The following is a 13,699-nucleotide window of genomic DNA, read 5'->3' as shown; positions in this document are numbered from 1 at the left end:
GCCGCCTGTCCCATCCTGGGCACTTCTGGAAGTCAGCTGAGTAAGCGCCCCTCCCTGAGCAGCACCTGCCGGCTGGGCCCTTGCAGCCTTACCTGGGGTCTTAGAGGGCCCCTTGCTCTGTCTGCCTACAAATTGATCTAGGGAGTATAGAGCAGATGGGTCAGAGGTCACTGTCCCTTCACCCCAGTGATACCAAGATTTCATTTGCCAAGTTCATTTTGGAGACGCTCTTTGACAGGCGAGTACCTCCAGTTTGCATCTGTGAAAAACTACACAAATCACTGTTGTCAGACCAACCCTGGCCCAGGCTAGGCCAGGAAAAGAGAGTTGCCTAGGAAGGGGAAGGTGGGCCAGCTGGCAGCCCGAGAGGTGAGGGTCCTAAGTGTCACTAAAACAAGCAGAGCCACTATTGCTAAACTGGTACCAGCTCAAAGACCAGCCCCCCACCAGGGAGTTTATGTGGTGCTTCGATACTAGGAGCCCTCTCCCTTCATACTTAATCCCATAACCCTTTGCACCCTTTGGTGTAGGGTTAGTCTCCATGGGGCAGCCGAGGCCACTGTCACGTCTCCTGCATTCTGTCTGGTTCTGTTTCTTCTTTGTCCCTTTGGCCACCTCTGCTAGAACATTAAAAAAGAGACCTCTCCCTGCCATAACCCTTTGTGAGAATCGGGAAATTCCTTCCTTGTTCTGGGACCTCGGTTTCTGCAGCTTTAAAAGGTGGAGGTTGGGCAAGATCCAGGTCGGGCAAACTCTTGCTGCCAAGAGCCAGGTGGTAAATATTTCAGGCTTTGCAGCCAACAGGAAGCTGGAGTTCTAACTCTTGGCAGTGGCATCTGTGGTGCCCCAAGCACTATCCCTGTCGCAGCTGAGCAGCATGGGCCCAGCCACTGCCAGAGCATAAACAGGGAACTGCCGTCACCCAGTTAGGGAAATCGGGACCGCAGGGCTGCAGGGGACTTTCTCATGTCACCGAATAGCCTCCTTTGGATGCCCCATCTCTCCCTGCGCCCCGGCCACCATTTAGAAAGGTAAAAATTGTCTTCATTTGTGGACGGTTCAGAAATAGGCGGTGGCCACGGCTGGCTCAGGCTCAGTTTCTGGGTGAGATGAACGGTACTAGACATTTTTGAGGCGAAGGGCACTTCCTAAGAACGAAGTCTCGCACAGAGCCCCACTGTATAAAATAGATAGAGTGGAGTGCCTTTGGCGTCGAGGTGTGCTACCTCCTCCAGGTGGCCCCAGCCCCCAGTTCCTGCATGGGGGGCCAGCCTCTGATCTGCTCCAGGTGACTTTGGGCAACTCAGTTAGCAGCTGGGGCCCCAGGATGCTTATCCATGAACGAGAAGGGGTCACCGGGTGGGCACCGGCACCCAGGAGATGGCGCTGGGTTCCCTAACGCCACAGAGCTCCCATCCTCATTTCACAAGTCGCCTGCCCAAAGCCATTACTTCTGGCCCTTAAAGGGGAGGGTGCCACAAACTGAGTAGCATGCCAGGACTTCCTGCTCACACTGTTTACCTGGTGGCACTCCACCTCTAATTCTCATTTTCTCTTTTCTTTCCCATTGGTCTTGTGGCATTTTTATTTTCGGGGGGTGGTGGATGTGCTGGCCTGTCCTGTCATGTCCCCCTGTCTTGGCATCCTGACTTCTCCATCTGTCTGCTGGCACCCGGCCACCATCACCTGCTGGGGCTGACGGGCTGAACGGCACTCTTCCCACACCCGGCGAAATGGTCACGGGCCACTCCCAGCCGCTGGCGGAGCCGCTACTACGGGAAAGGACGTTACGGTCACCCCGACTTTAAGAACGCCTGTCCCGTTCTGGAGGAATAGTGTGTTTCTGTTACTTCCTGCATCCTCTGCCTGCGCTGCTCGGCCCTCGCACACCCGCGTCCTGCTCTGTCCTTGCACTCCACCTTTCACTCTCTGTGTGTTTTATTTCCCATAAACCAAAGCGGTTTTCTCGCAGCCAAGATGGCACCAGCAAGGGCCACGCAGGCTTGCGTTTCTCCCAGTGAGTGAGAGAGAGACCCACAGGCCTCGGTCCACACCATGAGTAGGTGGGTGGGCGAGAACTCAGATCAGGGATCCTAATTCCCAGGGGCCACTCTGTTCAGAGCTCCAAAGAAGAGACTTCAGTGAGCAGAAATGGCAAAGCCAAGAAATCCAATCTGGGAGTCCAGGGCTCCGGAGCCAGGGCCTGTACCCGGCCTCTGTGCAGACGTCCTGTGGTTTGCCCTGGGGCAGCTCAAAGAGGCTTTGCCCAGGCGCCCTTCCAAGCTCGCCCTACTGCCAAGCCTAGGGAATGGAGACAGGGGTGTCCCTTTCTCCCTCTGAAGGGAAGATCCCCTGCCCAGCCTCTCTGGCTAGGCCTCGATCCCCCTGCCCCACTCCAGGCTCCCCCAGGGCCCTGGTGCTGACGCTGCTCTCTCCCTTCTCTTCCCTCCGTAGGTTGTAGGCCTGGCTGCTTGCATGTGCCGGGGGCTTTCCTCCTCCTAACCGACAACTCGGCACCGGGACTTCTGCTAAAACGCAAAAGGGGACGCGGGCACTAACCCCGGGGTGCCAGCTCTGCTGCTCCGATCTCTCGCAAGACTTCTCCTTGTGCTCTCTCTGTTTTGAAACTGGTCCTCTCCCCTCTCCACGGGGTCCACGCGGGCCTGAGTAACTGTCTCCGAGGATCCCACTAACGGAGCTCCCCTCCAAGGCGGTTTGAGCAGTTTCTAACTCCTCTTGGACGTGGCTGTTATTTCTCTCCTGTTCATCTCCTGCGGGCTGGTCTTGTTTTTGCTCACTAACATGCAAGTGAGCCGGAGCCCACCCTCGAGCACTCCGGCCTGCTGCCAAGTGTGTTCAGTACTGGGGGAGGGGTCTTGCTTGGCTTGTAACTCGTGCGGGTCATGTCCAACAAGGAGTGGCGTGTTTGCAGAGCTGCCCAGGGCTTAGTGCCATGGTCTAGTCAAAGGAGCCCTCTGCCAGGCTCCTCTCTCAGCCCCCCGTAGAGTAAAGGTAGCAGACGTGGAGAGTTGTGAAAGACCAGCTGGAAGGGTGGTGTCCTTGGTAGCATGTTCAGAAAAGTCCGGAAGCAAAGAGTCTGCAAACAGTTTCACTAATGGGAACAGAGCCCCGCCCCAGCCAGGCCCTGCTGCTCACGGCACATCTGCCCTGTGCTCTATAGACCAGACCCTAAGCTGGTGTTGTCAGGAGTGTGGCTGATGCCGCCTAGGGCAGAGCCACCACACAGTTTACGCCATGCAGTGCCCTGCCCCGGCAGGACCTGCCAATTCGAGTCTGGCCTCTGGAAGCAGGCTCTGGGGGAATCTGCTGGCCCCATGAGTCCCTTTATTTATTTATTTTTTCTTCTTTTGGAGAGGTTTTTGCTATAAGGCACACGCTCTTGTCAAAAAGACAGAGACAGAGAGACAGAAAGCGAGAAATCACCCCCAGGGGGGATGGCCACGCCGCAATCCCTCCTCCTCCATTCTCCTCTCGGGATCTTGGGCAGGCACGCACACGCCCGGCGTGAGTTTTAAGCCACCGGGTCCAAGACTCAAACTGTGGTTGGCTACATGGGAGTCCAGCGACATAGCCATTACTCCAGGTGCTGGTCCCCTGATGAGTCCCTTTTGAAAGGAGCACGTGATGGCACTCCTGGTGCTGGGAGTCAGGCTTCTGGTGTGTCCCCAGTTCCACATGGAGCAAGAGCTTCCCCAGATGGCCATGAGAAGACAGTTCAGATGGGCCCAGGGAGCTACTGAGCTGGGGTGCTAGGGAGTTAGCTGTGCAGTCAGTGTCGCTGCCCTGGGGGACATGGTGAGGACTCCGTGTGAGGGGCAGCTCTGTCAAGGATGCTGGCCGCATGGTCATTTTCACTCCTTGTGTGACCGGGTCCTCTGTCGAGCTCCTAGCGTCCCTCTAGTCCTGATTAAGACCCGCGGGGCTGTAACCCTTGTTTTTGTTCCCCTTTGCAGCATTAACAGCAGCAAAGTTGTACCCCGGTTTGAAAGGTTTGGCTTGGGCGTCCTGGAGTCCAGTAACCCAAAGATGTAGCCAGCTGTGCGGCTTTTCTGCCACCAGTCGCTTCCTTTTTATTGATGTGTTTTGGAAAAACACCCAAACCACCACCAGGACAAAAGGACACAGCCTGCCGGCGCTACAGACCAGGAGCATGGGCCACCCTTCAGACTCCATCCACGAATCACTTGAGGCCCGAGACGGAGTCACACCACCAGCCACCAAGCCTGTCCCAACAGACAGCCGATGTTTACATGTGTGTTTGTGCTGCGTGAACTTGACGTTTTATGTAGGTAATAATAAAAGCGGGCGTGCACAGGTGTGCTGGCGCCGTTGGCCGGGATGGCAGACGGGGCTGCCCCCTCCGGAGGGTCCTGTAGGCAGTGAGGGGCCCACGCCGGGCTGAAGGAAGAAAAGCGTGGGGACTGTGGCATTCGTGAGGTAGGGTGGGGGGCCTGCGAGGTTGATCCAGCCTCTGCTTTGGCCTTAAATCCCGTAGGCGGGGAATCTGTAAGGTTCTGCCCTTATCCAGGTAAGGGGACCCTGTTCCTTCCTTACCTTGCAGAGAAAACCCTGGCTAGCTACTGAGCTGGGTTGTGGGAGCTGGGAGTTCCCAGAGAGTTCGCATTCACAAACTGGATTAACCTGCAGTCCCACCTGCTCCTTCTGGAAAAGTTGAGGCAGACAAAATGCAAATTGCATCTGATCCCAGGGTACCTCGCAGAGGTTACGCTGCAAGGTTAGGAATCTTGAAGAAGTGGTTTCTGTCATGAAGCCACCAGGCAGGTACCGAGGCAGCAGGACTCAGGGTCTCAGCTTTCAGATGCATTTCAGCCCCACACTGACATTTGACCCCAGAGCTCAGGGCCAGCACCTACATGAGAGCTCAGTGCACGAGAACGAGGAAGACAACAGGGAGGAAGAAGACGGCAGGTCCCTGAGCCTCCATTCCTAGCCTCAGAATGACCCTGGCACTTCACAAACCCACTGTTAGTCCTACCAGAAGGTTCTAGAACAGCGCCCTCTTCTACTTCCCTAGTGCGTTGAACCCCAGCCGCCCACTCCTGTGTCCTCCGTCTTGCGCTGAGCTCAGGTGGGCACTTGCCCATCCACCCTTTCTTGTACCTCACTCCAGCCCTGCACCTGCCGGGCCTTCCCAGACTTCCCACCTTTGTCCATGTGAAGCAGAAGAGGGGCTGGGTTGGGGAGCACCTTTGTGTGAGGAACCACACTGTTAGAAACTGCCCCCATAGAGATAAGTCTCAAGTGGCAAAGAAGCCTTTGGTGGAGACTGGGCACGCTGGGCCCCAAAGCCAGAGGAGGGAAGGACAGTGGAGTGGAGGCGTGGCTAGATGCAGGCCCAGAACACCTGTGACCACACTCTGTGGGCAGGAAGAGGCTAGGGGGCAGCATGTGGCTCCCACCCTTTTAGCTGGACTCCCCTCCAAAGCCCCCTAATCTTCAGAGCTGTCCAAGCACCTGTGTGTGGTCAAAACAGGACACAAAATGGGCCACTCTGCTGGGAGCTGCAGGGTGGCCTCGCCGTTCTCCGGGCCAGGCTCCCAGGGATATTAGCATCTTATCCCTCTCCGGTCAGGGTGTGGGAGGTGGCAGGAGGAGCTGTAAGCCAGTGGGGTTCAGCCCTAGGGGTAAGGGAGAGTCTCTGTGGTGGGACTGTCTGCCCTGGGCCTCCCCTATCAGCCCGCAGTGTGACCTCCCCACCCCAAAGCCACATGGTGTATGGCAGCCACCTCATGGCTAAGTCAGAGGGGTCCCTGTATGTGTGTCTGCAGCCTCTCAACTGTCCATGTGACAGAGCCTTCCCTCAGTTGGGACTGGGTGACCGACTCCTCCCCATGCCCTGACTCCCAGCCACAGTAGACATCACAGCCCGCAGGTGTCACCGTTGGAGAAGCTCTTGGTCTTGTTCTGGTGGGCGACACCCAGGGTTAGGAGCTGTCATGTTCACCCCCTTCAGAAACTGACGATCTGGTGGGAGACTGATATCTGCTGAGAACCCAGCCACTTAGGCCCGAGAGTGGAGCTGAGGTACTGGGGACACCCCCCCGCCATCCTCTCCAAGGCCTTGGGCAGCCTCCTGGCTCTCGCCCACCACCTCTGCACTGCCTGTCATGTAAGAAAACTCCCTGCCATTGTCCCCTCCACCCTCCTTTATTTAAGTGACTGTGAATCGGGGTCAGGAAGACGCAGCCCTCTGTGTACCCTCCGTCTGCAGACATGAAGGACGACAGATACTGTGAATTCAGACTGCACAGCCCGCTGTGGGGGAGGTGGAGAAGGCTGGGAAGGCCGTGGTGGGAGCTCTCAGGCTGTGGAGGTCTCCACTGGGGTTGGGAGTGGAGCCTCAGCTGTGGCCCGTCAGGGCACCTCCAGCCCCCAGCCTTTCCCTGCTGCCTTTAACCACCAGAGCCGCAGCCTTCTGGGTTTCCTTCTAACTCGAAGTCTTGAAGCCTGGCTAGTTCTGGCCTAGTTACGAGCAGGGGTGGCTAGACCGACCTCTCCATGTCACCTCGGCTACCCATGGCATTTCGTCCTGCGGCCACAGAGGGGAGTGGCCAGCCCTGTCAGCCCACTCTGCTGTGCTGATTCGGGGGGTGACATGGGCAAAGGCGTAAGCATGAAAGCAGCCAGGGGCCCAGGCTCGGCTGTGACAACAGCCAGGATGTCACTGGTGTGTGCAGACCCAGCGTCTTCTGTGGCCACAAGGCACACACTGCTTTTTTGAATGTGATGTCAAATTTGTACAGTAAAAGTTTTTATATTTTCTATGAACTGCGTTTGTCTTTCAGAAATGCTATTAATTTAAATTAAAATGGTTAGAGTTAATGAACGTGCTGCTAAGCTTGTCTGTCTGTTGGCGTGCCACCGGCCAGAGCTCACCCTCTGGGCCAGCCGGGACTTGGGTGTCTGGAGTTTGTGAACACGGTTACACCGAGGGGTCCGGGGCCTGCGTTTGCTCTGGTCAGTTTCAGATAAGTGTTGGGGACTGCACAGATGGGTGGCAGGGGACAGCTTGGGGGTGTCTGAAACCTCTCCAGGGGGTTCAGAGCTCCTTCCAAAGGAAGAGAGGAGTCATGCTGGGACGTGGCAGGCAGGTATTTCTAAACATGTTGGAGTAGAAGTGAGACACGTCAAGGACCTGTGACGCACAGAGGAAGATCTGGCCCCCAAGCCCAGGAGCAGCCCAGCCTCAGCCAGAGTCCCCTCGGCTGGAGGTGCCTTTGCCTTACAGAAGCCTTGAGGCTGGAGCAGGTGCTGTTCCTCTACATTTCTTTTCTTTTTTAAAATTTTTTAAAGTTTTTTTCTCTTTATTTATGACAGAGTACTTGTGTGCACACATGGTCGGGGGGCACCCTTCACAGGGTCTGGCCATGCCATGACCTCCACCCTCCAGCCCATCAGACTTTGGGAACTCACACACATGGGTGGCATGTTTCAGGCCAGCCAGGCTGGGACTCGAACCATGGTATCCAGTTACGTGTACAGAGAGGTGCATGGGAGGTTGGAGTAAGCAGAACAGGGGGCAGAAAAGAACCAGCACTGTGGGGCCCCCACTCCAAGCCAGGCAGGCTTTGTATACATTCTCTCTCCTTACTCCCACCCTCACAGCTGGAACCAGCAGATGATGTCATGGTTACGTTGCTGGAGTCCCACGTAGTCAACTGTGGTTCAAATCCTGGATCCGGTGGCTTAAAACACTCCGGGCACCTGTGTATGCCTGCCCATGATCCTGAGAGAAGAATGGAGGAAAAGGGATTGTAGTGTGGATATCCTCCCTAAGGGATGATTTCTTGCTTTCTGTCTGTCTCTTTGGTGATCGCATGTGCCCTATAGCAAAAAATCTCTCTTTAAAAAAATAAAGGGGCCAGCAGGTGACATAATGGTTAAGGGCGCTAGACTCCCACATGGCCAACTGTAGTTCAAGTCCCGAACCTGGCGGCTTGCTTTCTCATTTTCTCTCTTCCTCTCCTTCTCCTTTTCTCTCTCTCACTCTGTCTCTCTTTGGTCAAATTTAAATAAATAAAGCGAAATAAAATAAAAATAAATCTGACCCTTGCAACAGTACCCAGGGTAGGAACTGTGGTGTTTCAGCAGAAGAAACCGAAGCAGAGAACGTAAGGTATTGAGTCACGATTACACAGCTGCGGGGTGGTTAGTCCAGCAATCAAGGCACAGCTTTGACTCCACAACCTCCCTCTCATCACAAGTCAGGGAACTTTCTGGTCAGACATTTATTGGGCACCTACTGTTCAAAAGATAGTGCTGGGGCCAGCAGATGGCATGGTGGTTAAGGTGCTGGACTCCCACATGGCCGACTGCAGTTTGAATCCCAGACCTGGCGGCTTGAAAATCGTGCCAGGCAGGACCAGCAAATGGCATAATGGATACATTACACAGCATTACCAACTGGACTTCCATGTATTCGACTGCAGTTCAAGTCCTGGACCCAGTTGCTTAAAACTCACGCCAGGTGTGTGTGCATATATACCCAAGATCCCAAGAGGAGAATGGAGGAGAAAGGATTGCGGTGTGACCATCCGCCCCCCCCCCCCCCGAGGGGTGATTTCTCACTTTCTGTCTGTCTCTGTCCAGCAAGCACACATGCCCTATAGCAAAAATCTCCCTAGAAAAGAAAAGAAAGTCATGCTAAGCACATGCACATGTGTGCCCCAAATCCCAGGAGAACAGAGGAGACGGGATTGGGATGTAGCCATTCCCCTGGGGAGTGATTTCTCACTTTCCTCTCACTGTCTAGCAAGCGCACACACGCTATGCCCCTTCCCCCAAAAAGTTACGGAGCATTTCCTGGAATGTATTATATGGTGCACACGTTCCTGCAGGAGAGATGGGGCGAGTAGCACACCTCAATGGAGTGTGGTCACACTGCAGTCCTTCCTCCATCCCGTTGGGATTTGGGGCGTGCGTGCACACGTGCCCAGCATGGTGCTTGTTGTTTTGTTGCTCAGGTCCCAAGGCGATCCTAGGCTGTATCGTGTAGCCTAAGTGTGTGGTAGGCCGTCCCATCGAGGTTTATGGGAATATACTCTCATTCACACAATGACAGTCTCCTAGCGGTGGCACACTTCTCAGAACGTATCCCTGTCACGTGACACGCGACTATACTGGGAAACCTGTGAAAACAAAAACACAGCATACCAGCACATATGGGATCCCCCATACTCAGGATGGCTACAAACCAGCAACAAAAATGTGGCTGGGGCCAGGCAGGTGGCATGGTGGTTGGAGTACTGAACTTCCACGTAACTGACTGTGGCTCCAGTCCCCGACGTGGTGACTTGCTTTCTTGCTTTCCCATTCTCTTTCTCTGGTCAAATTTTAAAATAATGATAAATTATTTTTTTTTAATGTGGACAAAGATGGCGGAATGAGAACCCTTGTACACTGTTCATGGGAACGTAAGATGGCCCAGCTACTGTAGGAAGAGAGATGGCAGTTCCTCAGGAAACCAATGGAATTACCGTAGGATCCAGCAATTATGCCCGAAAGAAGGGCAAGCAGCCATGAAGAGAAACGCAGGCACCCCGGTTCACAGGAGCACGTGCACGCTAGCGAAAACACAGAAGCAATGTGCCAACGATGACCCGAAATGTTCTTCATGTGTGCGCCTGGTTTCCACCTCCTACACCTCAATGGAGTGTGGTCACACTGCAGTCCCTCCTCCATCCCGTTGGGATTTGGGGCGTGCGCGCACACGTGCCCAGCATGGTGCGAGTGTGGTCACACTGCAGTCCCTCCTCCATCCCGTTGGGATTTGGGGCGTGCGCGCACACGTGCCCAGCATGGTGCTTGTTTTGTTGCTCAGGTCCCAAGGCGATCCTAGGCTGTATCGTGTAGCCTAAGTGTGTGGTAGGCCGTCCCATCGAGGTTTATGGGAATATACTCTCATTCACACAATGACAGTCTCCTAGCTGTGGCACACTTCTCAGAATGTATCCCTGTCACGTGACACGCGACTATACTGGGAAACCTGTGAAAACAAAAACACAGCATACCAGCACATATGGGATCCCCCATACTCAGGATGGCTACAAACCAGCAACAAAAATGTGGCTGGGGCCAGGCAGGTGGCATGGTGGTTGGAGTACTGAACTTCCACGTAACTGACTGTGGCTCCAGTCCCCGACGTGGTGACTTGCTTTCTTGCTTTCCCATTCTCTTTCTCTGGTCAAATTTTAAAATAATGATAAATTATTTTTTTTTAATGTGGACAAAGATGGCGGAATGAGAACCCTTGTACACTGTTCATGGGAACGTAAGATGGCCCAGCTACTGTAGGAAGAGAGATGGCAGTTCCTCAGGAAACCAATGGAATTACCGTAGGATCCAGCAATTATGCCCGAAAGAAGGGCAAGCAGCCATGAAGAGAAACGCAGGCACCCCGGTTCACAGGAGCACGTGCACGCTAGCGAAAACACAGAAGCAATGTGCCAACGATGACCCGAAATGTTCTTCATGTGTGCGCCTGGTTTCCACCTCCTAGCCACCTCCTGCCTCTAAAATTTACAGCGACAATGACAACAATGTGTTTCTGTCGGTCCAAACCTGGTGGCACAGGTAGTTGCATGCCAGACTGCTGTGCTGGAAGCCACATGGCGAGGCGACCATGGTTCAAATCCCTGACCTGGTTGACCTCGAACATGGCAGATAACCCCAAGTGGGCCCCACTTCTAACAAGCTGGAGGACAGGAAGAAGGGGATCACGGCATGGCCAGACGCCATGGAGAGCGCTTCTCTCTCTGTGTCATTGGTGTGCACACCTGCTCTATCACGAATAAAGAAAAAAGTAACTAGTTTTTCTTGCTAGCCATTTCAGTGCGTTTCCGGAGACCTGGCAGTACGGGAGGAGTTCCTGCAGGCCCATTCTCCGTCTCATCAGCGGGGAGGAGCTGCACGTCCGCTCTTTCCCCCTCGCGCATGGAGCTCAGCGACGCCCCTCAGGAATCGAGGTGGTCAGGGAGGAGGCACAGGAGGACTGGGTTATCAAATCTTACCCAGTCCAGTCCCTCCTTTGCTGAGCAAGCCTTCCATGGCAGAGTGGAAGGAAAGAGAGCCAGAGACATGGAGGAAGCCACCAGGGATGCTCCATGTTCCTGGAACACCGCCACCAGCGCTGCAGCTAGGACAGTTCCGTCGGCTGCTGGGGGGAGCTGAGGAGCAGCTGCTATGTACAGAAAGAAATGTAGGGCTTTCGTTAGTGAGAACCAGTGAGGGATGTGGCTGCCAAAAATAGTAAAATAATCGTAGGCTCCATTACTAGAGGTAGTGTACCTTGAAATGGGAGGTGAAAGCCCCACACTGGACTTGTTGGACAGATTTCTTGGAGTACGAGGTCTAGTTGTGGGCATACACAGGGAAGCCGGAGCAGCGGGAGAGATCACTGCACGCCTACTGTGTGTCAGGGCCATGCTAGGTGCTTCCTGGCAGCTCTTGCTTCCTGTGAGGGAAACGGTGTGAGAAAGTGCCATCTGACTTACAGAAGAGGAGCACTGGGGCCACTGGTGAAGGAGCCTGGCCAGGGTGAAGGAGCAGGTCTGGCTGCCCCCCAAGGTGTGTGCTCCTGCTCTGACAGCTGGGGTGGGCCGGGAGGTGGTGTCCCACCAGTGGAAAATGCCATTTCATCGCACTTCGCGGTCTGCCCCAGAGGTCCGGAGTACAAAAGAGAGCAGACTGTTTCTTCCTGTTCAGCAGAACTGCTGCCCCCCCCTCCTAGATGAGATGGGAGGGTGTGGACAGGACCAGAGCTGAGCCTGGACACCCCAGGCTCTCCTAGACTGTGCTGCAGATGAGATGGGAGGGTGTGGACAGGACCAGAGCTGAGCCTGGACACCCCGGGCTCCCCAGCAACAGAAGACGCTGACCAAAACTACAGCAAAACCAGGGCAGCCATGGTGCAGTGGTGATGCAATGCTCTGTGATGCTCGGCCACATGGCAAGGTCTCCGGTTCAAGTCTCAAGGCCTCCCTGTATGCAGTGAGGGTGCACATAGGTGCGGGCGCTCCAGGCTGGTTGAGGATGGGAATGGATTGCTGTGTGAGACCAATTAGATGTGTTTCTCTTTCCTAGAATAAATGAATAAACTTTTAAAAATAAATATAAAGAAGTAAGACAAGGAGATTGGTTCTAGCAGTGTCCTCCCCCCACAATGCTCAGATCACAGTCACTTGGGCCCATTTTCCCAGCGATAGATGTCGGTTCCACACAAGGCAGCTGAGGAGAGAGGCAGGGTGGTGCAGTGGTTAGCACAGCCTGCATTCCTGGACTGCCTGGGCAGGCGTTTTCCAGCTGCGTCACCCTGGGGAAGTTGCTTCACTTGTGTGTGCTTTCATTTCTTCCCATGTAGGCTGGAGATAATCAGTTGTACCTACTTCCCGAAGCTGACAGAGGATTGCATATTGGGTTGTCGGAAAAGTTAGGACACAATTTTTGTACAGAAAAACACATCATGACTTTCCCAACAACCCAATAGAAGTACTTGGCAAGGCCTACCACATAGTTGACACTGGAGAGTACAAGGTATTAACAAGACATCTGGATCCTGAGATGGATACCGAACTCCAGCTCTGAAATACTGATTTCCTTGACCAAAAAGGAAGATTGTCTGCTGACACTTCGTACTCCGGATTCATTTCTAGTGGGTAGGGTACCTCTGCACCTTCCCTCCATTTCTTGCGGCCTCTATCTGTCTCACTGTGTCTCTCTGTGACTTGCAATTCTTTGTTTACTTAAAAAATCTTTGTAATTCTCTGGGCTCTCAAGCTCCTGCTTTGTTGTGTTAATTTGTGCCTTTCCACATTCCATTTAGGAAAGACACAGACCCAGGCCAGGCTCATGCTGAGATGGACACTGAACTTCAGCTCTGAAATCACTCAGTTTTCATTTTTCTGATCTTTAAAATTAAATTCTAACTTTATTTATTTTCTTTTTAAATTTTTTCTCCTTTTTATTTTTTCTTCTTCTTTTCTCTAATTCTTTTTCTTTATCTTTATTCATTGGCTGCTCAGTCTCTATGCAGTAAGTGTCTAGACAGGTCCAAGTGAACAGCTTCCAAACATCTAAATACGGTCAGGTTCAGAATATTCCTCTATTCCCACTGAATCTGATACTCAAAGAATGAAAACAGTAGGGAAGAGAGATGCCTTTTTATTTTTTCTTCTTCTTTTCTCTAATTCTTTTTCTTTATCTTTATTCATTGGCTGCTCAGTCTCTATGCAGTAAGTGTCTAGACAGGTCCAAGTGAACAGCTTCCAAACATCTAAATACGGTCAGGTTCAGAATATTCCTCTATTCCCACTGAATCTGATACTCAAAGAATGAAAACAGTAGGGAAGAGAGATGGCAGATCACCTCCTTCTGGATGCTTCTGAATGCTCTGATTGAACTTCAAGAATTAGAAGAGGGACCAGCAGTTGGCATAATGGCTATGTTACTGGACTCCCATGTAGTCAACCGTGGTTCGAGTCCTGGACCTGGTGGCTTAAACTCACAGTAGGTATGTGTGCGTGCATGCGTGCCCAAGATCCTGAGAGGAGAATGGAGAAGAAGGGATTGCAGCATGGCTATCCCCCCTGGGGGGTGATTTCTCACTTTCTGTCTCTCTGTCTCTCTCTGTCTTTCTGGCAAGTGCACGTGCCCTATAGCA

At 53.4% G+C, this 13,699-nt stretch overlaps 1 protein-coding gene across 1 annotated transcript in view; it reads left to right on the top strand.

Annotated features, from left to right (window-relative positions):
• Positions 1 to 6,868, top strand: part of KSR1 (kinase suppressor of ras 1) — a gene marked incomplete in the record, with an annotated part of 175,215 nt that extends 168,347 nt beyond the window's left edge. Inside the window, 2 exon segments of the mRNA XM_014584973.2 lie at positions 1 to 40; positions 3,975 to 6,868. Coding sequence (XP_014440459.2) covers positions 1 to 40; positions 3,975 to 4,053 — 119 coding nt within the window.
• Positions 6,869 to 13,699: the final 6,831 nt, after the last annotated feature.

This window comes from Tupaia chinensis, unplaced genomic scaffold (genome assembly GCF_000334495.1).
Source record: "Tupaia chinensis unplaced genomic scaffold, TupChi_1.0 Scaffold148350_1, whole genome shotgun sequence".
In the NCBI taxonomy this organism is placed as follows: Eukaryota; Metazoa; Chordata; class Mammalia; order Scandentia; family Tupaiidae; genus Tupaia; species Tupaia belangeri.
The sequence above is the reverse complement of the archived record's forward strand: the minus strand, read 5'-3'. Positions and strand labels throughout refer to the sequence as shown.